Below are 27,211 nucleotides of genomic sequence, written 5' to 3'. Positions count from 1 at the left end.
TATTCTATTCTATTCTATTCTATTCTATTCTATTCTATTCTATTCTATTCTATTCTATTCATTCTCCCTAGTCATTGCCCAGCTTTCTGACGCATAGGAAGTAATTGAGCAGACTATGGCCTGGATCAGGTGCACCTGTCTCCAGACTGACATTAGTGCTCTTCAGTACTCGTGGAGAGGTCCCTGACAGACTTTCCCAATGCAATTCATCTTTTGATTTCCTGGCTGCTGTTAAAAAATTCCACAGCGACCCTACATTCAACAGAATAAAACCATGCCCGAGATCTGGTGCCATCTTTACAATCTCTGTGTTAATTCACTTCCTTGAGGGTCTTCTCTTTCACTGAAACTTTTCTAAATCTGATGCCCTTTTGCAGGGACTGATTACATGCCTAAGGATATGTGTGATAAAGACTACTTACTAAGAATTAAGCCTTAAAACCTACTGGAAAACTAAAGCGATTGTTGTCAACGCACCATCGAGTCAGCACTAACTCACAGCTGACCCTCCAGTGGGTTTTCAGAACTGAAAACAGCATGGGAGGAGACTGCTTATCTTTCTTCCAAAGACTAGGTGGTGGATTCAAACTGCCTGCCTTTGGCTTGGCAGTACAACTTAGTCAATAGGAAGCAAGCTCTGGTGCCCTAGTGGTAAGAAACTGCGCTGTAATCCTAAAACTTGTCAATAAGCAGAAATGAGGCTAGAAAACAAATGACTGAATTTTGCTCATTGAATAACTATTCATTGCAAATACCTTTTTGTAAGAAACGAGATGCTGACTATACACACATGGGCTTCACCTGACAGACTGCATAGGAATCAGAATGGACACTTCTGTGGGAAAAAATCATTAGAGAAGCTCAATCAGCAGTTAAAACCAAGCTAGGGGCTGACTGTAGAACAGACCACCAGTTACTCATGTGCAAGTACAAACTGAAGTTGAAGAAAATAAAAAACAAATCCACAAGAATAAAAAAAATGACTTCGAGCTTATCTGAATTTCAAAATCATCTGAAGAACTGGCTGAGGCACTGAACACTAACAACTGAAGACCAAATGAACTGTGGGATGACACCAAAGATATATCACTATAAAGACAGAGGAGGATGAAAAGACAAGAGTGGATGTCAGAAGACACTCTGAAAATCACACTAGAGCATCAAAAAGCCAAAACAAAGGGAAGGGATACCAAAGAGATGAACAGAAGATTTCAAAAGGTAGCTTGAGAAAACAAAGCAAAGCATTATGGTGGAACGTGCAAAGATTAGAGCCAGAATAAAAATGGAAGAATTTACCCACCATTTCTCAAGCTGAAAAAATTAAAAACAAATTAAAGCCCTGAGTTGCATGCCTTACTGAGAGATGCTATGGGCAGAATTTTGAACGATCCAGAAAAAAACAAAAGAAGATAAGAGGGCAATACACAGAGTTACTGTATCAAAAAGAACTGGTTGACATTTAAATATATGGTAAAGAGCCAATGGTGACAAAGGAAGAAGTTCAAGCTTCACTGAAGACATTGGTAAAGATAAGACCCAGGAAGCCATAGGGTACCAACTGCCATGTTTCATGTAAGAAATGCAGCCCTGGATGGGCTCACCAGTTTGTGCAAGAAAATTTGTAAGACCACTATCTGGCCAACTGAATGGAATAGATCCGTATTATTCCCATTCCCTAGAAAGGTGATCCAACAGAATGTGTAAATTACTGAACATTATCATTAATATCACATCCCAAAATTAACTAGAACAGTGCATTGAAAGAGAACTGCCAAAAGTTCAAGCTGGGTTTAAAAGAGGCTGTGGCACCAGGGATCTCACTGCTGATGTCAGATGGATCTTGGCTGAAGGAGAATACCAGAAGAATGCCTATTTATGCTTTATTGATGACACAAATCCATCTGACTTTGTGGATCAAAACAAGCTACAGCTAAAATGGAAAAGAATGGGATTTCCAGAACACTCAGTAGTGCTCATGCAAAATCTGTACCCAGACCAATAAACTTTTGTCTGAACAGAGAAAGGGAACACTGCCTGGTTTAAAATTAAGAAAGTGTGTCAGGGCTGTATTCTTTCTCCATACCTATTCAATTAGAGCAAATCATTTGAGAAGCTGAACTTTACGAAGAAGAATGAATGTGGCATCAGGATTGGAAGAAGACACACCGACAACCTGCAGTATACAGATGACACAATTTTGTTTGCTGAAGTGAGAAGGATCTTAAGTGCTTACTGCAGAAGATCAAGAACCACATCTTGGATTACATCTTAACATAAAGGCAAAAATCCTGACCACTAGACCAATAAGCCACACCATGACAGATGGAGAAAAGACTCAAGTTGACTATGATTTCACCTTACATAGATCCACAATCAACACTCTTGGTAGCAACAGTCAGGAAATCAGAAGGTGGCAAATTGCAATGGGAAAGATCCTGAAGATCAATGATGTCAGTTTAAAGACCAAGGTGCACCTTATTAAAGCCATGGTCTTCTCATCTCAATCACCTACTATGCACCTGAGAGCTAGACAAATCAATAAAGATGACAGAAGAAGAACTGATGCATTTGAGTTACGGTGTTAAATAAGAGTACTGAATATCCCATGCACAGTGCACAGTGAAGAAAATAAGAAACAGACAGATATTGGCTAAAGTGCAACCAAGTACTACTCCCTTAAGGCAAGGATGGTGATATTTCATTTCACATACTTTGCATGTTTTTAGGAGAGGCTATTCCTTGGAAAAGGACATAATGCTTGGAGAGGTGGAAGGTCAGTAAACAAGAGGCTGATCCTCAAAGAGATGGACTGAAGGAGTGATTGGTGACTGTGTCAATGGACTCAAGTGTGGCAGAGATGACAAGGATGGCACAAGACAGGACAGAGTTCAGATTTGTTATTCACAGGGTTGCTATGAGTTGTTCTCAACTCAATGACACCTATCAAAAACAAGAAATGGAATGCCTTAGTCTAAGACCGGACTCAAAAGTACTTATGGGTAAGGAAATACCATATTAATTAAAAGGATGTTTGGTCAGCAATAGAAGTAACTGAAAAGGGAGACTGACAGAAATAACATTAGCCTGTTGCTTGCACTGTCAAGGCCAAGTAAATTCCCCTAAATTGAGGTGCATACATCTCTAAATAAAGACTAATGTTTATCGGTCTTGATAATGGTCAATGATAAATCCTTACTATAATTCTATTCTCATAAGCAAACTTCTAGCACCATCATTTGACTTCTCATGCAAATATGAAAACAAAGAATGAGTGCAAAGATCCCAAAGTGAGTGTATACTAAGTGGTTACTTCTTAGCAATGTTGGACTTTATTTTATACATCAATCTTAATTAATGCTGACTGCTCTGGAAGATGGATCAGTCTTGATGCTCTATCAAAAAGGTTTATGACTTTGCAGGATAAAGAACTGGATGCTAATGATGTACATTCACAGATCGTCACAGAGAGCTTTAGATGCACCTGTTCTCTTGTCTTCCAGGGAACAGAATCCCTAGATGGTGCAATGAGTAAAATGCAACTGTTCAAACAGATGCTAGTTATATAGGAAAATAATAAACAGATGCTCATCTATTTATTTATCCCCAACTCTTAAACATTTGCATTTAACACTAAAATAAAGTCTAGACTGAATGATGTAGAGAAGCAAATGCTACCAGATAGCAAATCAACAGGGGTATAACACTGTATCAAAGCAGTTTATATAATTACAGAGTTTCCAAAAAAAACCTCTATTTGTTAATTTTTATAAGCCTAATAAAAATTGTCATCATTAGTACTAATAATGTATCTTCCCTCCCTCCATGTGCATATAGTGTTTCTTGCAAATCAAATAGTAAAGGAAGTACGTAAAACTTACATGGCACTGTAGTTCCAAATCGAGTGGGATTCAAGACTATGAACCTGTTTTTCAAGCTTCTTCGGCCCACACCTTGGGCTCCTATCAACACTAATGTTTTTCTCTGGAAAGGGGGCATTTTGGCTACCTCCTCATATATTTGGATTTCATGACGATCAAATTCTAAACATAAAAGGAAATTGGAAAATATATTCAGTTATTCTTTATATGCATGAAAATTCTGCTATTCTGTGTTCAGTAACAGTCTAGGTTGTCTGATAGTTAAATATTTCCTGAATTATTTTACTTAGTATACTTTTGTTTGTACAAATTTGATAAAGAACAATAATAATAATTTAATATATTGATTTAAATATTTTGATATTTACATATTTGTTTCAAAAAATCTTTTTAATGAAGCTATGCTAGGGAAATTCCTGTGCTTTCTTCTTATTAGATATTCTTTCCATTAAAACTTCTTTATTATCAATTTTTCAGTAGGACTAATTTCTTTACTATAAATTATTAAAGAAAAAGATTTGAATAGCTTACTCAGCTTAACAAATATACATCAATTATGTTATCTGACTGTATAAATAAGTTCCATGGAATGAGTATGCCTTTCCAATAACATACATGAATAAGTAATGTGCTGTGACTTCATAAGTGTAAGCCTAATTGTAAAATGCATATAGACAACATGTTGTTGCTGGATGCTCCTGAGTTGATTATTAACTCAGACAGAGATTGAGCAGAATTGCCCCACAGGGTTTTCTCAGTCACAATCTTTACAAAAAACAAGTCTTTCTCCCATAGAGTGGCTGGGTAGGTTAGAATCATCAATCTTTCAATTAGCAAAACAAGACTTAAACTTTATGCCTTCAGGAGCCCTTATAGACAACCTACAGACATTTAAACAGAAATATTCTAAGATTTATAGATAAAATGAGCTAGGTACAAATTGTCTTAAGAAACATGCTCCAAAATAATCATTTTAGTCAATGGGAAAATGACAGATTTTCTGTTTTGTAAGGAAGTGTCAAGGGCACATAATCAATGAATAAAAAGACCAAAGTAGATTTGGAATAGTGCAGTGTCAGTATTGCTGAAACTCTCAATCTGTAGGAACACTTTACCTTTAGGTTATTATCTTAACAGCAACTCTTTCTTTGCACAACTTCTCCACAGTAGATTAAGTAAATATTAAGAGAGAAAGAGTCTACTCCCCCTTGTATATTATATTATGCTCTTTATAACATACAATTTAGCTTATCATCATGGTGGCAGCTCTGAAGTGATAAAAGTACTTTAAATTGTCAATTCCTTTGATTACGCCTCAAGAGGCCTCTGAATCAGAGTCTTCCTGATTCAAGAAGCTGAATCAGCTTATAAAACCCAGAAGAATAAATATCGTAGCTTCTATATTTATCTCTCTTAAGACTAAAAGATTTAAGACAAAATCCTACTAAATCAGGCTAAGAGTCATTTGATCTAGTACCCTCTTCTCCCTCTAGAAGTATCCTGGACAATGTACAACAGACTGTACCTATCCTTAAGAACAACTCTCAGTACCTTCATAAGGACATCTGTCTACAGCAAAATGCACACATATTCAAAGTGCATCCAACAGTTTTCAACTGTGACAATTCGCCTTCATTAATACAATTAATAATTTCATTGTACACTATGCTCACAAAGTAAAGCAAACTGGTAGTATTATTATTATTACAACTGTATCAACATTTAAGCAATTTCTTTTTTAATTTAAATTTTTATTTTATACTAGTTTGCTTACAAAGTTCATATACATTGTTTTTCACACCAGGTCTTTCTCATTTCCTTTATCCACCCCTCTTTCTATCCATCAAATTGTGTGACCCTATGATTACCCCTTTGCCCATCCTCACCACTAGGTTTCTACCCTCCCCCCCACTGATCTACATACACGTTGTACTAGTTTTCTATTTCTACAATAATGGTCTTATAAAGTATTTGTCCTTATGGGACTTAGTTCACTTAGCTTAATGCTCTCCAGTCCTTTCCAAGTTATGTAATTATTTTCGAAACCATTGCTCCTGGGTGCTGCATAGTATTCCATCATGTGAATGTACCACCATTTCTCAATCCATTCGATTGCTTTCGGATATTTGTGCTGTTTCCATGTTCTTGCGATGGTGAATAATGCTGTTATGAATAGTGTGTACAAGTCTCTGTGCCTCAGCTATCATTTTCTTGGTATATTCCAAGTAGTAGAATAGCTGGGTCATATGGAATTTCTATGCTCAGCTTTTTAAGGAAACACCAAACTGCCTTCTAAAGTGGTTGTACCATTCTACAATCCCACCAATAGTATATGAGAGTCCCTATCTCTCCATATCTTCTCCAACATTTATTACCTGCGGTCCTGTTAAACTTTCCCACTGCTATTGGAATGAGACAGTAAATCATTTAGGGTTTGACTTGCATCTCTCTTATAATTATAGTTGTTGTTATGTGCCATCGAGTTGTTTGCAACTCATAGTGACCCTATGTAGAAGAGCTCTAAACACTGTTTTATCCTGTGCCAACCTAGTCATCTCAAATGCACTTATTCCCACCGCTCCAGTCACAGAATCGATCCATCTCACTGCAGGTCTTCCTCTCCTTCACCATCCCTCTACTCTGCCAAACATGATGTCCCTCTCCAAGGACCATTCCCTCCTTGCAACATGCCCAAAGTATGTCAGGTGAAGCTTCAGAATCCTTGACTCCAAGGAGCATTCTGGCTTCTTCTCCAGGACAAACCTGTTTGTTATCCTAGTAGTCTATGGTATATTCAACACTCTTCTCCAGCACCACAGCTCAAAGGCACCAATTCTCTTTCTATCATCCCTATTCACTGTCCAACTCTCTGATGCATAGCATGTAATTGCGAAGACTACAGCCTAGATCGGGCACACCTTAGTCTCCAGCCTGATGTCGTTGCTATTCAGTACTCTTGAGAGGTCCCGCACAGCTGACTTTCCCAATGCAATTCATCTCTTGATTTCCTGGCTGCTGTTACCAAGAGTGTTGATTGTGGAGCCAAGTAAACTAAAACTGTTAACTATCTCAATCTCCTCACCATCCATACTGATGCTGTCAATTGGCCCAGTGGTGAGAATTTTTGTTTTCTTGATGTTGAACTTCAATCCATATAAGAGGCTACAGTCCTTGACCTTCTGCAGCAAGCGCCTCCTCAGTTTCAGCAAGCAGGGTTGTGTCATCTGCATAAGGCAGGTTGTTGACGATTCTTCCACCAACCCTGATGCCACATTCCTCCTCGTACAGCCCAGTGTCTCGGATGATCTGTTCTGCATACAGATTGAAAAGGTATGGAGACAGAATACATCCCTGATGGACCCCCTTCTTGATTTTGAACCATGTAGTGTCTCCTTGCTCTGTTCTGACGACTGCCTCTTGGTCCAAGTATAGGTTTTGCATTAGCACAATCAAATGTTCTGGGATTCCCATTCTTCTCAGTCAGCCACAGCTTGTTGTGATCCATAGAGTCAAAAGCCTTTGCAAAGTCAATGAAGCACAGATAGACATTCTTCTGGTATTCTTCGTTTTCTGTCAATATCCATCTAACATTAGCTATAATATCCCTAGTACCACGATCTCTTCTAAATCCAGCCTGTACATCTGGCAGTGCTCTGCTGATATTATATTATACTAATTATATTATATTATATTATATTATATTATATTATATTATATTATATTATATTATATTATATTATATTAATTATTATTATATTATGTTCATATCCCAGTTCCTTGTAACTGAGTACCAATCTGAGATAAAGTCTTTGAAAATTAGACATTTAGAGCTTATGCCATACTACTAATAAAACCATTTCACTTGGATTTCTCAGAAACCATTGAACGCTTTTGTAATTGACCCATGGGACATAGATTATCCAACAACATTTTCAGCCTCTCAGGTTCTTGGGAAGCAGTTCCTTTATTATATGCCACCATTTGGTGGGGACCAGCAGAACTGTGTAAATCTGGGGAAAAAGGTCTCATGTCACCAATTCTACCACTGGAATTTGCCTGGGACATATGTGGTCCCACACAACTGTATTAATATCTAAATTATCTCAAATTTCTCCCCCTTTGATTTCATCATGCTTTCCACTACTTATAATCAAATTTTTTTGGTATAAAAAAAAAATCCAAAGCAGGAAAAACCATTTATGAAAGGGTTAAAACCTACCTGCATTTCTAGTTGTGAGATACATCATCTTTTTCTTTTTTTTGCTACTTAGGGTTCCACAAAAAGGTCCTGAGGATGACAAGACAATAGAACTTAAGACATGTAGCAGAATATGCTAAAATGGCCCTATAGTTTTATATAAGTACAGAGAATGCTCCCAATGCTGTATCCTATGAAGTAGAAGGGACAGGGGTTGAGCCCCTGAATTGTGACATTATGCCAGCAGGTGGCAGGGAGGGGTCAGAAAGTTTATTCCTGAGCAATTAAAACAAAGGGGGAGATTAAGTCTAGATGTATTTTAAATTATTTACTTATCCACAAAGCCCCAAAACCCGCTGTGGTCAGAGTGACCCTGTCAGACAGAGTGGAACTGCCTCTCAGGGTTCCCCAGGCTGTGCGTGTTCTTGCAGCAGACAGCTACATATGGAGCAAGCTGATGGCTTCAAACCGTCAACCTTTCAGTTAGTAGCTGAGTGCTAAACCGCTGTGCCACTAGGGCTCTTTTTAAAAAGGACTACTGGTTACTTATTGTGTTGAACTCATCACCTGAATTGTCCCAGTCTCTTCTAACAAATGCCTTTCTCTTCTCTTCCAGGAACTGGCTTGGAATGAGCCCAGCGCTTCCTCCCTCTTTTATATGGCTAGCCTAGAATCAAATTAATGAATTGCACATCTCAGTGACCAGAACTCGAGATCATATTCTAATAAGCAGGACAAGCAGTAGTTAGTATGAGAACCACATTTGCTCTTAAAAACAGATCTTGAGATTTAAACCCCATGGCAATAGCAGTTACAAATATTTTAACATTTTAGCACTGAGCAATCAACTGGCACCTGAAATTCTCAATATCTACTATCTAGTAGTGAAATATGGGTATCAAATTACAAAGGTAAGTCAGATTTTTTAAATTAGAAATTTTTTTAATACTAAGACAAAAATGTAAAAAAGTACAGAAAAGAAAAATTATCCTGTAATAAGATGTATTAAGACATTTAATGTGTCATTCTTTATTAATGTATCTATTATTAATCATAATCCTACTATATTGGTCTTTCTGAGCCAAACCAATAAAAAAGTGGTAATAATAGGAAGAGAGAGTGGACAGTTTAATGCATATAATAAAAAATCTGAAACTCTTAGAATAAACTGAACTACACTTGATGTTAAAAACTTAAAAATAAAAAGACAAAGGACTGATATCTTTTAATAGTGGTTGGAAAACTGGATGCTAATGGCTTGGCTCACAAAGTCAGTGTCTACAACTGGTGTTTACAATTAATGCAGGAAAACATAGTCCTATTTTTAGCAATTAAGTTATGTGGAAAATAAAACTAAAACAGGAGATTACAAAAATATACTAAGTGGTTGATAAAAAAGTAACAGATTAGAGAGAAGATATGAATTTGGAAAAATTTAGTAGTGGAAACTGCCACAGGAAAGCTACAAGATAAGGGATCAGTGGAAATCTCTCCAAATCATAGATTCCCCTTAGTTTACCCACTTCTTAGATCTCTCGTAACACAGTACACCTGTAGAAAACAATGCTTTGATTTAAATGTAAGGACACATTAGTAAAACTATTCTCATTCTATGATTAACTCTCTTCTTAGAAGGCAAGTAATTAGCTGAGCTGATGTGTGTTGCCAATAGAGTTTGGGGGGGTTCCTTTCTTCTCACACCTATTTTATAATGAGGCTTGAGCATGAAGGTGATTGTGAAGATAGTGCAGGATAGGGCAAGCTTCAGATCTATTGTTCACAGGGTTCTCATTAATCATAATCACTTAAGTGATTTCAGATTTTCTGATTCAACAGGTACTCCAGTCACTATTTTGTGACTTAGCTGATACAAACAATTATGACAAAAAGACTTATTACTTGTGCAACAAGAATTTAATACAATCTGTATTAGGGAAAGGAACATCAAGAACATCAACACACAGACCTGGACCACACAGGGAAAGAAAAGTGGGAACACAAGTCCCTTTCTGTAGCAACAGAAATTCAAGACCAAACAAAACTGAGAGAGCAAATGTTCATTTCCCAGTAACTGAGAAGAGGTAGGCAAACTGACATAAGAGCTCAGACTTTATGTGTCACTTGCCATGAGCAAATACAGAGGGAAGGAGACAAGAGAAAGATTACCTGTATGTGTATTAAACACTCCTTTTAAAGTCAAAGAAAGAAAAGGTAATCCCGGAGAGTTTTTGCCCAATACTATGTGTTACTTGTTTTCACTCTCAAATACCCTTACTGGAAGAATTCCTAAACCTACGGGTTTGAAGCCTAAACTACCAATGGGGTAGAAACATACACTTGTAAATTCTATGTTTATTAACAGCTACTCATAAATTCCCTCTCAAATTGGTATTCTGTCCATAAAATTAACAGTCACGAAGCCAGCGATGTTCAAGTGGGGAGAATCATTGGAACAAATGCTAAAACCTTCCTTAATAGTAAGATGGTGGCCAGATCTAAGGTTGAAACCAGAAAAGCAGCTGAGGAAATGCTAAGAAGCATACTGACCTGCCACCAATTTGGGTCTTCTCTGTTTACAATCTGAAGAATTTCCCCTTTTGAAAACTTCAATCCTGCTTCTTTGCAGGGTATCAGGTTATCATTGTATGGATTATAATCAAAATGGCATTTCACAAATACCTAAAACACACAGCACAATTAAAAAATATTATGTATTTATTATTTGACATTGGATTAAATTTTCTCCCTTACCACTATGATGGGTTTTGGACAATGTAGTTAGTAATTCAGGTAAAGAACTTGCCTCTCACAAATAAAAGGCAAGATATTGGAGCATCAATAGAACAATTTGGTAACCAAAAAGAAAACATGAAAGTAAACGTTATTACTATCTTAAATTTTTTCTCTATTTTAATTTCTAATTATAAATAAAACTAAGTTTGACTATCTTCCACTTCTTTTTCATAGGCTTTCTAACAAATACTAAATTTTGCAAATAAATGCTATTTTCTAATTAACATCTTAAAGAATACATGAAGTTGACAGAATGCATATATTTCACACATATCAGGGCTGACATTGTGAACATGTTCCCCAAATCCAAATGAAACAAGAAATGTCCCCATTAAAGAAGTCACATATACTTACATTTGGTAATTATATATATATATTATATTATATTATATATATTTTTTTTCTTTAGCCATTTAAAAGTGACATACAAATATTATCTTGATATCACCTTGCTCTTATTTATATGATCAAGTCATTGAACTAATTTTATGACAAAAACAGCAAAAGTCTTGGAAGTCAGTTTCAATTCATTTGGCTGAACAAATTTCTTTTAAATTTGCTTAGTTAGTAAAAGTACATCAGTCATGCATCACAGATATTAAGAATATTTTGCTTATTCACTTTAAATTCTAATCAAGCATCTTCAGTATTAAGTGGTAAGTTCACATCACCCAACTTCTTAAAAGAGATTTGTTTCATACATATTTATAAAAATTCAAGTTAAAGAATCACTTTTTCCTATCAGCATTAATCAGTAAGTACACTTTAAAAAGCAGGAAAATGCACAACTAGTTAAACAAGTATGCTATTTTTGTTTGTCACACTTCTATAAATATAACCAAACAAGATATTAAATAACACAAGCTCATTATATTAGTAGTACAGTAAAGTGTAATGATCTAAGCATATTAAGAGAACTTATAACTATACTTTGGAAAATGTGACAACATTTTAGTAATTTAAACAAGGTAATTTTGGCAGAAAGCAACTAGAACATTTTCAATGTTTGAAACAACTAAATATTAATGCTTAAAAAAATAAATCAATGCACAACTATGTTTACTGCTGTGGTGTTTACAATAGCAAAGAGACTGAAGCAACTCAAATGCCCATCAACAAATGAATGGATAGAGAAGCTGTGGTATGAAGTACTGAAAAACAAGGAGCTCATAAAATATTGTACAAAATGGGTGACTCTGGAGGACATTATGCTGAGTGAAATACCTCATTCGCAAAGGACAAATACTATATAATGCCTCTGTTATAAAAAATGGGCCTGACATGGATGTTGAGGGGAAAACTACATAAAGAGGGGGTAAATAATGTACACTGCATTTACAGAGATGAAGGAAAGAACTGTTTAAAAGGAATATATGATTAGGTGTTATCTGCATGACAACAGTCCAGAAGAGGTGCATAGCAAAGTGGACTGTGGGCAGGGAGGGGAGGAAATTGTGCAACAATGAGGTAATTTCTTTTTCAAAGAGAAAAGTGAACTGGAGGGGTGGGTCGGGACTAAAATGTGCAACAACAAATGAATGAATGAATTGAAATACAAGTTCTCTATAAACTTTTGTTAAAATCTCAATTAAAAGAAAAAGAAACAAATACAAGTTAATTATATTTATCAGTAATGGGTTGGTAAGAGCTTCTCTTGTATAGCAGATAAAACAACTATTCACTTTCAATACTACTAAAATCATGTTATTACTCTAAAATAAAACCGGCAAATTCACAGCAAAAAAAAAAATCAATAAGCCAATAATTACTTTTCTAATACTCCGTTTAGAAGTATCTAAAATGCAGGCATACAAACATTATCAATATTGCTAAAATGTGGTAACTGGCTAATTTGACAATGACATGCGGCTCAATATACTGGCAACAGAAACCAAAATCAAACACACAAACCCACAATGATCAAGCTCAATCAAGGTACATAACAGAAAAATAGTACCAGGGCATGGCCTGGAATGACATCATACCTGACGGACGTGTGCAGAGTGCTTCTCCATATTGATGCAACACTAAAAATATATTTTTCCAATTGTGTAAATAAAGCCAGATTTTAAGTTATTATAGATTAACAAAATATAAACTAACTACTGGCTCATTTTATTACTTCACTAATATGGTAAAGTACTTCTTTCCCTAATTAACTGTCTGCTGAGTATAATAGTAGACAATTACATTGCAACAAGATGTTGAAGTGTTTGAGATGAGGCAGATAAAAGGATGATAATGCAAATTTATAAAACTGCCTGGATATTCCCTACTTCTCATGATCTCTGCACTGAATAAATTATAAGGGAACCATATCATTTAAATATGTTTATCATTCTTATCTGTGGTACATAACATTCCTCACTTGCCTACTATTTTATTATTTTGCATTTACAATAATAGTGAAAAAAAATCTACTTTGCACACTAATAATAATGCTGGTGTATGATGGCTCAGGTTATGTGTCATGGTGGCTGGACAATTATGTAATGATGAAATCATCCTCCATTTTGTTATTTGATGTGTCCATCTTTCATTTCTACATTCTGATTTCACATAATTACGAGGCCTTAATATTGGCTCCTCTATCCCACCAAAGTGCTCTGTTGTTACTGTTGGTAGGTACCGGTGAGCTGACTACTCACAGTAAACCTATGAACAAGAGATCTGAAGCCTGTCATATGCTGTGCCATCCTCACACTTCCTGATACACTAGAGCCCATTGCAGCAGTCATCGTGTCAACCCACCAGGCCCTTCGCCAACCCTTAACCCTTCCAAACATCATGTTCCTCTCTAAGGAACAGTCCCTCCTAGAAACACACCCAAAGTACGTGAGGCGAAGCCTCATCATCCTTGCCTCCAAAAAGCACTCCAGATGCACGCTCTCCAAGACCTATTTGCTTGTTCATGGCTGCCCATGAGATGTGCAGTGCTCTTCTCCAACACCACAACTCAAAGACATTAATTCTTCCTTTGTCACTCCTATTCATTGTCAGCTCACATTTTTTGTGTTTAAACTGCTCTAAGAATTTCCATTTATTTGTAGACTAGAAACCATGTCTCCTAAGTGTTCTCTCTTGTAGAATATTTCTATTAGACCTGTAATCTGAGCCATGATTCAAAAGACACAACCATGCAATCTAATGTCAAGTGGCACAAAATTAAGACCAATTATAGCAAAGTTATGCAAGACAGTCTAGGATCACTCTGCTAACTGTCATGTTGTCTTGCTGTTAGTGACTCTATGAACAATAGACTTTAATGAACCCAGTCCTCTCTGAGCCATCCTCATCATCTATCAACAACAGACTTTAATGAACCCAGCCCTCTCTGAACCATCCTCATTATCTAGGACACACTTGAATTTATTGCTGCAGTCACTGTTTTCATGTTGTTGTTTTATTGTTACGTGCTGTTAAGTCACCTGTGGCTCATAGGGACTCTATGTACAACAGTTCTGAACCCTGCTCTATCCTGAGCCAACCTTATTGTCTCTGACACTCGCACCCCCCTTTTCCCAGTCACTGAATTAATCCATCTCATCTGAGGTCTTCCTCTCTCTTGCTGTCCCTCCACCTTCCCAAGCATGATGTCCCTCTCCAAGGACTGCTCCCTCCTTGTAACATGCCCAAAGTATATCAGACTGTGTTTCAGAATCCTTATCTCCAAGGAGCAGCCTGGTTTCACCCTTTCTAGGACAAACCTCTTTGTTCTCTAGCAGTCCATGGTATATTCAATACTCTTCTCTAGCATCACAGCTGAAAGGCATCAATTCTCCTTCTATCATCCCAAGTCATTTTCCAGCTTTCTGATACATAGCATTTAATCGCGAAGACCACGGTCTGGATTAGGCACACGTTGACTGTACAGATTGACTTCATTGCTTTTTAGCACTCTAGAGAAGCCCCTGACAGCAGACTTTCCGGATGCAATTTGTCTCTTGATTTCTTGTCTGCTGGTACTGAGAGTGGGGAGCCAAGCAAACTAAAGCTGTTAACAATCTAAATTTCTTCACCATCTACCATAATGCTGCCAGTTAGCCTGGCGGTTCAAATCATTGTTTTCTTGATGTTGACCTTCAATCCATATTGAAGTCTGCAGTCCTTGACCTTCTGCAGCAAGCAGGGTTGTATGATCTACATTAACACAGGTTGTTGATGAGTCTTTCTCCAATCCTGATGCCACCTTTCTCCTCATAGTGCCCAGCCACCTGGATGTTTGATTCTGCATATAGATTGAAAAGGTATGGAGACAGAAAGCATCCCTGGTATATAACCTTCCTGATTTTTGACCATGTAGTTCTCCTTGCTCTGATCCAATGACTGCATTCTGGTCCACAGAGAGATGTTAAATTCACTGACTTTTATAATTACGGAATTTAAAGGAAAAATTACTTCCATGTCGAAAACAGAAACTCACTTTCTTAAGGTTTTTTCTTAAAAAGGTTTCTATTTATCATTCAGTACTGAAACATAGCATTGGTAAATGAAAACACACTAGTTTACTAACCCAGGAAACTTTGGGGTTACAGAACCATTCACACCACATTTTATTTTACGTCTATATTTTTTTATCAGAACTTTGTTAAAAGTAAAACTAATCAGCATACATTCCCGAACCAATCCCAGGAAAGTTTGCCATTTTCCACTTAATAGAGACTTCTAGACAAAGCAATTCTTATTTTCCCATCTATCAAAATAATTTTGGAATATTACACTTAACCTAAAATACTTATGACTAATCAAATTTTACTTTGAACTTTGAAAAGAACCAATCCAACTTTTGATTGAAAAACTCTATAGATGCTATAAACTCATTAAAGATTTGACCAGATCAAGGAGGACTGTATTTTTACTACTACATGCTTAAGTGTACACTAACAGACTTTAGATGTTAATGGTTCATGCATTACTAAAAAGTTAAATCCTCAATGACATATTCTTATCACTAAAAGTAACAACAGAAAATCTCATTGCTATGGAGTCAGAGATAATTCATAGGTGACCCTCCAAAGTGTTTTCAGAGTCTATAAATCACACAGGAAGAGACTGTCCATCTTTCTATCACAGAGCCATTGGTGGATCTGAACAACTGAAGAAGTGATAGCAAAAGTCCCAACAGGCGACATCATCAGAATTTCCTAACACACTAAAATAAACAGAAGAACGTACAAATGCTCTTTACATGTAAGTGATGTTCAGTTTTATTTACAGTAGAAAGAAAATATAGCATGGTAACATTTTCTACCTAATAGATCAATAGATATCTAGTAATTGATAACATTCTGTAGGCACTGTCCTGACATATTGGTGGGAGAAGTGATTCAATCATATGGAAGAACAGTGGCAAAAAGCTGCACTGCAATCCTGATGGCATGTGGTTCGAGGCCACCAGCTTCTCCACAAGAGAAGGATGAGCCATCTCCTCCTGGGCCATTAACTGCCTCCAGAAAACTCACCAGAGGTTCAGCTATATGGGTCAGTTCCAGCTCTGGTACACAATAACAGAAGAAGAGTAGTGTGGCAACAGATATCAAAAACAGAGATGCAAACTCCTCTGACCTATTAACCCACTTTAGGAAATACAGTAAACTACTATATTACTCATGACCCTGTATACAAGACTGTTAACTCCTGGATTATCCCTAATAGCTAAAAAGACTGGATGCAAACTAATCATCATTTAACTAACAATATGAAACAATGTCTGAGCAAGATCCTGTGGTGATGAAGAAGTTCAAGCTGCTCTGAAAGAACTGGCAAAAAACAAGGCCCTAGGAATTGGCGGCATACCAATTGACATATTTCAACAGATGCTGCCCTGGATGCATTCACCAAGTTGTGCCAAGAAATCTGGAGGACAACCACCTGGCCAACTGACTGGAAAAAATCCGTTATTTGTTCCCATTCCAAAGAAAGGTGTCCTGACAGAGTGTGGAAATTATTAAACAGTATCATTCATATCACATGCAAGCAAGATTCTGCTAAAAATTATCCAAAAATGATTGGAGCAGTACATCAACAGAGAATTGTCAGATGTGCAGGCTGGGTTTAGAAGAGGCCATATTAGAATTAATGTTAGATGAATCTTGGCTGAAAGCAGAGAGTATCAGAAGAATGCCTACCTATGTTTGACTATGCAAATGTGTCTGTGTGGATCACAACAAATTGTGGCAGACTCTGTTTGAGAAGAATGGGAATTACAGAACATTTGATTGTGCTTATATGAATCCTATACTTGGGCCAGGAGGCAGTCATCAGAACAGAGCAAGGAGACACTGCATGGTCCAAAGTCAACAAGTGTGTGTGCCAGGGATATACCCTGTCTATATATCTTTTCAATCTATAAGCAGAACAGACCATCCGGGAGGCTGTGCTGTATGAGGAGGAATGTGGCTTCAACAACCTGCATTACTCAGATGACATAACCCTGCCTGCTGTAACTAACGAGGATTTGAAGTGCTTGCTGCCGAAGGTCAAAGACTGCAGCAATATGGATTGAAGCCCAACATCAAGAAAACAAAGATTCTTAAAAAAAAACCCAACAAACCCACAACAAACAAACAAAAAGCCAAAAAAAACCCCCGAAGATTCTTACCACCGGGCTGACTGGCAACATTATATAGATGGTGAAGAGATTAAGATTGTTAATAGTTTTCGTTTGCTTGGCTTCATAGTCAGCACTCTTGGCACCACCAGCCAGGAAATAAAGAGACAAATTGCATTGGAAAAGTCTGCTGTCAGGGACCTCTCCAGAGTACTGAAGAGCAATGATGTCACTCCAGAGACTAAGGTGCACGCGATCCAGGCCACAGTCTTTGCAATTATGTGCTATGTATTAGAGTGCTGGACAGTGACTTGGGATGACAGAAAAAGAATTGATGCCTTTGAGCTGTGGTGCTAGACAAGAGTGTTGAATATACTATAGACTTCTAGGAGAACAGGTTTATCCTAGAAAGGGTGAAACCAGGCTGCTCCTTGGAGACAAGGATTCTGAGGCTTCGTCTGACATAAGTTGGGCATGTTGCAAGGGGGGACCAGTCCTTGGAGAGGGATATCACGCTTGGGAGGTTGGAGGGACAGTGCAAGAGAGGAAGGCCCTTGATGAGACAGATTGATTCTATGACTGGGGTAATGAGGGTAGTTGTGTCAGAGACCGTAAAGTTGGCATAGGATAGAGAAGGTTTTAGAGATACTGTACTATGAGGTCACTATGAGTCACAAGTGACTCAATGGCACATAACAAGGAACTAGGATCATGGCAAGCCTATGCAGTTGAAAAAACAATACAAAAGGTAGTGTACCTACCAACATGTTAAGATTTTTGATTTATAGTCAAGTGAAAAAAAAAGAACCAAAACAACCCAACAACCAAACCTAAAACATACAAGGTGCAGAAAAGTATGTACATATATGAAATTTTTCATGAAAAAGGAAAGGAAAGAGGAGTAAGAGTATGCCATTTTTATTTACCTGAATAAGTATAAAATTCTGTTGTTTTACAAGGTCACTCTGATTCAGAGTTGACGAGATAGCAAGAGGTCTGCATTCTGGGTTTTAAGTATACATATATATTACTATCTGGGTTTTAAGCATACATATATATTACTATCTAGGGTGTTGAGAATGATGCAAATTAGAATTCTTAATTCCTATTATGCCTGAGTGATTGGTCTATTAAAAGCCTGTCTTAGTTTTGTTGCTGCAATGTGTCTTTGACACATATACATGGACTTGTCACTTTCTAAAAAGACTTACATCGTTGTTCTGCCTCATTCCATTCCATGCTATCATATCACACTAGCTTACCAACATAATAAAATCTGTGTTTAAAGATCCTTATTTTCCTTTTATATTGTCTTACTGTGTCCATATATTCCTTAAATGTATGTATTTGATGATTTTAAATGCATCTTAAAAAACATTAGCTGTTACAGAAATTAATATTTTGGGATTCGCACACTTCACACTTGCACAACATATTCACACCCACACATATGTATGTACAGAAGAATATCTCTTGAAAATTACTGCCGTTTGGTCTATGTAAACACGTAAACACACAACTTTAAGAGATACTGATAAACTTAATTTTTTTCCATTGTGGGAGTACTGTTGCCAGCAATGCAGAGAGATCCTGCAGATTTATCTTCTATCATTTTTGCCAAATGGATAGTGTAAAAATGGCATCACGTTTTCGTAAGTTCACTGATTATGTGTTCCCTTCTTTTTGTGCACAAACTGAAATAAGAAAATAATTTCCTATCTCTGTGATAACCATTTTTGCCCCTTCAATCAATAGCTTCTTTTATTCTCATGAAGAGTATGTCCTCTTTCATATACAAAAGTAATATACATGTGTCTCTCACATTTTGAGATCTCTATTCCTTTGCTCATTCTCTCTATTCCTATGCTAATTTCACAACGTCTTAAATCCTGTACATCAGTAATAAGTTCCTATTCTTGCTCCTCTGCCACAAAGTATCCTGGCTATTCTTGGCCCTTTATTCTTTCACATTCAACAAAAAGCTGACAGAAATTTCTTATTTCTATAGTATCTAGATTTGAAAACCTCCTGTCAGCTCTATCACTTCAATTACATGTAAATATATGCCAATTTTTACAATCATTACTATTTTTTTTAAACAATTCTACAATACTGCTGATAACTCACTCCCACCACCACCCTCTGCCATCATCGCCACCATCACTATCACAACAGCAGCTACTTGACCACTCACTGCTTATGATGTGCCATGCACAGCTGAGGGATATTTACAGAAAATAACTAATTTAATCCTCATGACAATATTTTTAAATTATTATTACTAATTTTAATGAAAATTTATAGAGACTTTGGATTTCCATTCATTCACTGTTGCACTTTTCTCCCTGCCCACCCCTCCCCTCCAGTTTGTTCTTCTCTTTGAAAAGTAAAAGAAAAATTCTTTCATTATTATCCAATCCCTCCCCCTAAATCCACTTCACTATGCAGCCTCATGACAACATTTTAAGAAGCATTACCCCTAAAAGCAGAAATGAGAAGACTGAAGAAGAGGCAAAGTGGCCTACTCAAAGTTAAACAGTGAGTCAGCAGCAGTATTGGTATTTGAACCCACGTAGTCCTCTTAATCATGCAGTAGGGCTGTCCTTCACACATCTCCCTCACACCTTCAACTACCTGCTGTCTGGCTAATTTCAACTTTCCTCTTTTTGAAATTCACTTAATATAATGAGGGTAGATGAATCTTAATAAAGCACCTTTGTCATTAAAGCATTGCCTGGTTCAATCGCCTATATCAAAAGATTAGTTATAAAATATACATTAAAAGCATGCAAACCAGCAAGTGTGCAAAACAGGTACTCAAAATCCTCTTTAAGATCCTGTCCTCGCCTTCTGGCTCATTCTCCTTTCAGCCTTCACATGAATGGGGAACTACAGATACTCAGGACTACATTCTTATCTTCTCCCACTACCCAATACAATGTCTGGACTGTAACAGGGGCTAAAATGTTCACTGAATTGATATTAAAAGGTGTTATTGTTTTTCTGATGCCTAGCTCTAAGTTACTTCAATGCCAGTGTTTTAAAGCTTTACAAAGAAATAGCCTTCATATTGTATTTATACCATCAATAAAGCAACTCAGAATTACATTGCTTTTTCACCTTTCTTTAGGAAAGGAGTGGCAATTGATGGTTACATTCGACAACAGGATTAGGATTAAGAATGAATAAACTCTCAGCTCTATTGTTGGTGAATCAGAATCCACTGATAGTAGCAACTGACATTGACATTCAACAGTATGATTAAAGAACAAAAAAACTCCAAACTCTTACTGCTGTTGAGTCATGATACACTGACAGATGATCTGGCATTGGGTTTCTGAAGCTGTAAATCGCAAAGGAGGAGACCACCCATCTTTTTCTTACAGAACCACTAGTGGAGTCAAATCACCAGATGGGCATGACCTTTTAGTGCCACTTCTTATGGACTAAGTTACCAGAGTTCCCTGAAGAAATAAAGGAATTCTTAATGTTAATAAGATTTTTATTACCTGTTGAGGAATAATAGTATCTCTATAGCTTGGCAAAATTTTTAGGGTGACACTTCCACTGATATTTTTCAGTAATTCTTGCAATTCCTTTGGATTGTTTCCAACTTCATGGCCATTGACTTCTTTAATGATATCGCCCACATGCAGCAGACCCTGTCTATCTATCATTCCTCCATGAAGAATTCGAGCAATCACCAGATCGTTATTTTCAACTCTAAACGTTACACCCTATAGGAAAAAAAAAATCAACATTTATTTTAGATTACTAGAAAGGAATCTCTGAATATATGAGACAATAAATCTAAAAGGAAGTTGGGTGAATCACTCCACCTTTCCTATGTCTTCCGTCTCAATATTCCAATTCCAGTGAACTGCAGGGAATCCTAACAACATATACCACTTTAAATAAAAAGGTCTTCCATTGTAAGGTTAACTTTATAAATTAAATATATAAATCCGCATCTATGCCACATTCTGAGAATAAAAGGAAGCTCAGGGAACAAGTGCATTCTGAGGGTCTTGCTTCGGATTCCCCCTCCCCCCATTTCACAGTCCTCACAGTCAGGAAATAGAAATAGTAAAATAAGCAAGAAATAGGAAACAACTTCTTTACTTCCCTGGTTGGATCAATCAACTTTTCTCAAAAGACAGGAAGAACGGGAGCAGTTACTTTCTAAAACTTCTGCTACCAATTGGTACACTTTTAACTTCTGTTTCTGTTTAACTTCTTTATTTTAGTTTCATTTTCTAAATCAACTCAAGTTGAGAGTTTAGAGTATAAGTTATATACTTAGACACATACCAGAAAAGGCTGACAAAACAAACAAGAATACACTTTTCAAAATGATAGAAATGACCAAGAAGAGAAAAAAAATGAGGGAAGAAAGAGCTTCTGAGTCACGAATATGTCAAATTTCAGAAAGCACTGATTTATCTACTCACCAATGGTTCCCCAGCTCTTTTGTGAATACCAAGAATACGAATGGCATCCACTGGTAATAACTGATTATTGATGGAATTGTTCATCTCTGGACTTGATGGAGGTGAATCATAACACTTTGATGCTACAATATCATGAGCTTCCAAAAGTGACTATGAGGAGCCAAAAGAGTCTATGGTTATTAACTACTGACAGAATAGATTAATATATTAAAATAATTTCTTAGCTCATTATCCCAGCAGGAAACTAAAAAGATCCCAGGCACATATTACTAAATTCCGAAGCTTGAGTTAAATCAAATGAACCTAGTATCATTTGAAGAATTATAAATACAGACTTTTTAAATTCATTATTATCAAAAGAGTTGAATGACTTTTTTTTCCTTAAAGTTTCATGTTCAATGAAACACTGAACTTAGACTTCCAAGTCTGGTGTAATAAAGGCACTGGATTTCAATGCTGCAACTGTCCTTACCCTTAGTCAATATTCAAGAACAATTATACTCATTAGTTGTAGTGCGGAATCAAATCGCTAGAATTCTAAATTTTTATATGACAAGTTGTTATGCTAGTAACACCGTTTTACCTGTACAAAATGTTCAAAAAGATAAAGAAAACTTAAGATAAGTTCTCTTTGATAGAAAAATACCAACAAATAAACTACAATGAGAGAATCTGGAAAATATTCTTTCATATCCTGTAATGAAAATACTAATTCAGGCACTGATTATTAATTCATGTTCATCATCATGGTTGATAGGAAATGATATCTGTATAATGCTAAAATAAACACCCAGATTACTTTTTAGTTATATATAGAAAAAGATGTCAAACGCATGGTCCTCATTACCCTTAGTCATGGGACCAATTGCAGCATTGACAGTGGACAACCAAAGAGTATTACACGTTTTCTAATAATATAAATATATTACATAATTAATGCTATATAATTTAAGATATATTTTAGCCCTCAGCTATTAACATGAATCATTAACCCTTTAAGAATTTTCATTTAGAAGTACAGAAAGAATAGCTAGGATAAATGAAACCACCAGCATAATTAAACTGTAAGGAAACAACAAGACACACAGTATAAGTCCACCAGCCGTTCTGCAGAAGAAAGATGGACCATCTCCTGCCACGTGATTAACTGCTTCTGAAAATCTATAGGTCAGTTTTGACTCAATGGTATACTATAACAACATACTGTCATCAGGGAGCTCTGGAGTTACTGTCAACCTTAAGGCACACAGTTAGAATCCACTAGATTCTCTGTGGGGAAAGATGGACAATTTTCTCCCTTGTGACTTAAAGCCTCTGAAAACCTGTTTGATGTCAGCGATGAGTCAGGTTTGACTCAACAGTACATAACAACAACAACAACTTACTATTATCATGAATTCTTGCCTGCTAGCTCTAAGGTGGGGCAGTTTGAACCACTATCTGCTCTGCAGGAGAAAGACAGATAATCTCCTCCAGAATGATTTACAGCCTCTAAAAACCTGCCAACCATAAACTTTGAGTGAGCTCTAACTTGACAGTAAGAAGTGGTTGACTCGATACAGCTATCAAAACTTCTTGCCTAATAAAATATCTTGCTCTATAAATCTGACCTCTCCCACAAGTGTTCCACATTTCCCACAGTCCTTAGCAAAAAGCCACAATACTGTAGTATATTCTGTAATGCCTCAGTCAATAGCCTCCTGCATACAGGGTATCCCTGGTATGTGTTCAATTTTTTGTACCTAAGACACAGATTTACATAGGAACTATCTCAGTATTAATCTTCATAATTTGCAGTAATATTGGTGGACAGTAACAAAGTCTCTGGCTGTGAAAGAACAATGAGTATTATGTTTTGCTTTTCTTTCTTTTTTGTGTCACAGAGTTGTTTTTTTTTAATTAATATTTTTTTTTATTGGGAAAAACATATTGGGGGTACAAGGAGGTGAGGGTTGAGGGCAGAAGGGTGAGGATGGGCCAGGATGCAGTTGCAGAGCTGCACAGTTTGGTTGGTGGGGGGAGCAGGTGAAGGAAATGATGAGGGTCCAGTGGGGACCAGATGCTACAGAGGAATGACAAACATTTTCCAATAGTAATTAAACCAACTGTCTTATTGATTTGGGAATTGGATGCCGACTCTCTGGCTTCTTCATGCTGAACAGGGGCGTAGATATAAAGGGGGTAAGGGAGGACGCTTTATCACCTTACTGGTGGTCTTGGGTTACAGCTGCTTGCCTTCTTGCTCCTGAGGGGCGCGACGGTTCGTCCCGAGCCGGGGGCCAAGCACAGCTCGCCCCAGGCAGAGGGCCGAGGGCAGCCCGTCCCGGGCAGAGGGCCGCGATGGCTCGCCCCAGGCAGAGGGCCGAGGGCAGCCCGCCCCGGGCAGAGGGCCGCTATGGCTCGCCCCAAGCCGAAGGCCGAGGGCAGCCCACCCTGGGCAGAGGGCCACGATGGCTGAAGTAGTCTTTTTTTAAAAAAGAAGAAGAGTGTGTGTGTGTGTGGGTACTGTCAAATTGGATCTGACTGGTACAGGAGACTGCCCCTCCTTCTCCAGCAGAGCATGAAGTAGAGTCTGGGTTTTTTCCCCCCAAGGTGCCTGTCGGGGCCTGGGTTTCAGCTGTCCACACCACAGCAATGGGCTACGAGCTTAAAGCCCCTGAATGGCTCTGGGTGCTGACTCTCACCAGTGGCTATGGATGAAGTCACAGGCGATTTTCAGCCAGCGCCCTATGTTTTGCTTTTCAATACTAGGATCTACACTAAATATATTCTTTCTTTCATTTCAATAGTACCATTAACTAATAGTACTTGAAAATGTAACAGCTGTCATAATCCAAATTTACATGTGTATTTGTCTCTGGGCTTTATATTCTATTTAGTCTGTTTTTATAACACTGCTTTTTTCTCTTTCTTGAAAATCATAGTGTAGTAATCATTTTAAGTTTATAAGAAATCATTCTGTCTTTTTCTTTTGAGACTCTTTCATCTTTATTAAACTAAATAAACTGACGTAGGCCAAATGACTAAATCACACTTATTTATGTACCTATGGAGAGTATGTTATGTATTCTCTGTCCTTACACAGATCTTTTATTCCAGGTCATCAACTGCACCTCAGTCTTAAGCAGCAATACAGGAAATGTGTTTTGACAGGTCACAAGTGGAAAGTACTAGAAAACTGAAAGGTAGTGAGTAAACCCATTATCACTGTGCGTAAAAAATCTTGAGTGTGTGGACTAAGGTGAATCAGGGAAATTGGTGTATTTTTGTAACAGACATGGAACATTTATGGCCACTTAGTATTAGGAGTTGTGATGCCAACCTGAAGGCACACAGATCCAATCCACCAGCTGCCTTATGAGAAAGACGAGCTGTCTCCTCCACATGATTTACTGCCTCTGAAAATCTGCAGGGTCAGCTATGGTACATAATAACAAAAAACAATGTATAGTTACCTTAGCTGGAACTCAAGTTTTACAAAACATAGCTCTAAATAATCTAAAAATAAAAACAATAACGGAAACTTAACTACAAAAGGGTAAATATTTATTAATACTCAGAATGAGCAGGAACTGGGGAGAAGAGTGAAGGGGAAGTTACCTGGAAGTGAGGCTCCTTGAGTATACCAACCAGTTCTGCCACATTTTCATCCACGTTTATCAGAGGAGTGATGTCTTCAAGAATTTCATTGACTAATTCCAAGTTATTGTCACTGACAGCTTCTAGTTTTGAGTCTTCTAGCCTCTCATGAGCCTGAAAAGACAAGTGTTATCAAATAATAGCACTATACTATCCAACAGATAGTTTTCTTTTTTCCCCATAAAGAAGACTCTTTTAAAGGTATTAGTTGGAGTGTGAAACGCAATGCATATGAACTTTGTTACTAATATAAAATTATACCTTTTTTTTTAAAGTTTTAAAAAAAAGTTTTGTTAAGAGACTTGGTTGACTGAAACCAAATTTTTCATTAGAAACAATATCTGTATTCTATAGTAAATATATCATGTAACATAAAATAAATTTTATGCACTATTTCTTATCCTAAAAGCCATGGAAACTAATTTTTATAACTAGGCATAAAAAAAGTGAGTCAAAACACGACCAACAAAGAATGCCTACCTTTGGATTATGGTGTTGGAGAAGAGGGTACTGGTTGTTAAAAAGCACAAACAAATCTGCCTTGGAAGGGAGTGCAACCAGGTGTGCCTTAAGAGTCAAAGATGATGAAACTTTGGGCAGGTTGTCGGGAGGGAGCAGTCCTTGCTGGGAAAGGTGGAAGGCCAGCAAAGGAGAGGAAGCCCTTCATTGAGATAGACTGACACAGTGACTGCAACAATGGACCTGAGCACATGAGAGAGCATGAGTGCACAGGACAGGGCAAGGTCAGATGTGCTGTTCAAATGAGTCACGATTTGATTCAAATGTTGGTCACTATGAGTTACAGTGGACTAAATGGCACATAACACGAACCACCACCAAAATAATTCCCTAATAACTAGAGTCTAAGCTCAAATCAGGGAGCTGTGGTGGCCGAGAGCTACAGAGTTGTGCTACCAACCCACAGTCAAGCGGACTGAATCCATCAGCTGCTCTGAGGGAGAAGAATGGGTAATCTCCCTCTGTGCAACTCACAGTCTCTGAAAACCCACTGGAGGGTCAGCTATGAGTTCCAACTTGGCAGTACATAATGACAACAATGAAAAGCTGAAATCATGTTACTGAGTTTACTATTCTAAAATAAATATGATTATGCATAAGAAAAATAAAGAAGAGGTGCACAACTGACATTTAAAATTAAACATTTAAAAAATTAAACCATTATTTTGGGAACCCTATTGGAATTCAAAAGGTACAGTTTCCTAATCGTTTAACTCAGGGGCGGAGGTGGTGGGGAAGGAGAAGCCTGAAAATTCAGAGCAGGCAGCCCTTCAACTAGGCCTTGAAGAATCACAGAATTGTATGACTTAATTGGGGGTGATCCCTTAGTGTCTTTATAGATTAAATTGCTTTTTTTCTTTTTAATCTCACACATTCTTTCCCATAGAAAATGAGCCATGAATCATGGTGTCACAGAAAATAACTAGTGTTAACTACTGTTTAGTAGAAGTAAAACACAGTTTTTCTTTTATCAGATAATATCTTTATGGAACCATGCAATGTTACCCTGCTCTGTTCTGACTACTGCCTCTTGGTCCAAGTATAGGTTTTGCATTAGCACAATTAAATGTTCTGGGATTCCTATTCTTCTCAGAGTCAGCGACAGTTTGTTATGATCCACACAGTCAAATGCCTTTGCATAATCAATGAAACACAGATAGACATTCTTCTGATATTCTCTGCT

At 37.3% G+C, this 27,211-nt stretch overlaps 1 protein-coding gene across 1 annotated transcript in view; it reads right to left on the bottom strand.

Annotated features, from left to right (window-relative positions):
• MPP6 (membrane protein, palmitoylated 6 (MAGUK p55 subfamily member 6)) overlaps positions 1-27,211 on the bottom strand; it is an 80,030-nt gene that overhangs the window by 26,402 nt on the left and 26,417 nt on the right. The window contains exons 2-8 of the mRNA XM_006902391.1: positions 25,471-25,623; positions 21,871-22,020; positions 20,929-21,156; positions 10,624-10,755; positions 8,644-8,743; positions 8,098-8,166; positions 3,879-4,040 (exon numbers count right to left, since the gene is read on the bottom strand). Of these exons, the coding sequence (XP_006902453.1) occupies positions 3,879-4,040; positions 8,098-8,166; positions 8,644-8,743; positions 10,624-10,755; positions 20,929-21,156; positions 21,871-22,020; positions 25,471-25,623 (994 nt within the window). The remainder of the gene's footprint in view (positions 1-3,878; positions 4,041-8,097; positions 8,167-8,643; positions 8,744-10,623; positions 10,756-20,928; positions 21,157-21,870; positions 22,021-25,470; positions 25,624-27,211) is intronic.

This window comes from Elephantulus edwardii, unplaced genomic scaffold (genome assembly GCF_000299155.1).
Source record: "Elephantulus edwardii isolate Elephantulus edwardi_28Jun2011 unplaced genomic scaffold, EleEdw1.0 scaffold00405, whole genome shotgun sequence".
Taxonomy (NCBI): Eukaryota; Metazoa; Chordata; class Mammalia; order Macroscelidea; family Macroscelididae; genus Elephantulus; species Elephantulus edwardii.
Note: the sequence above shows the minus strand (reverse complement) of the source record. Positions and strands in the feature narration are given on the sequence as shown.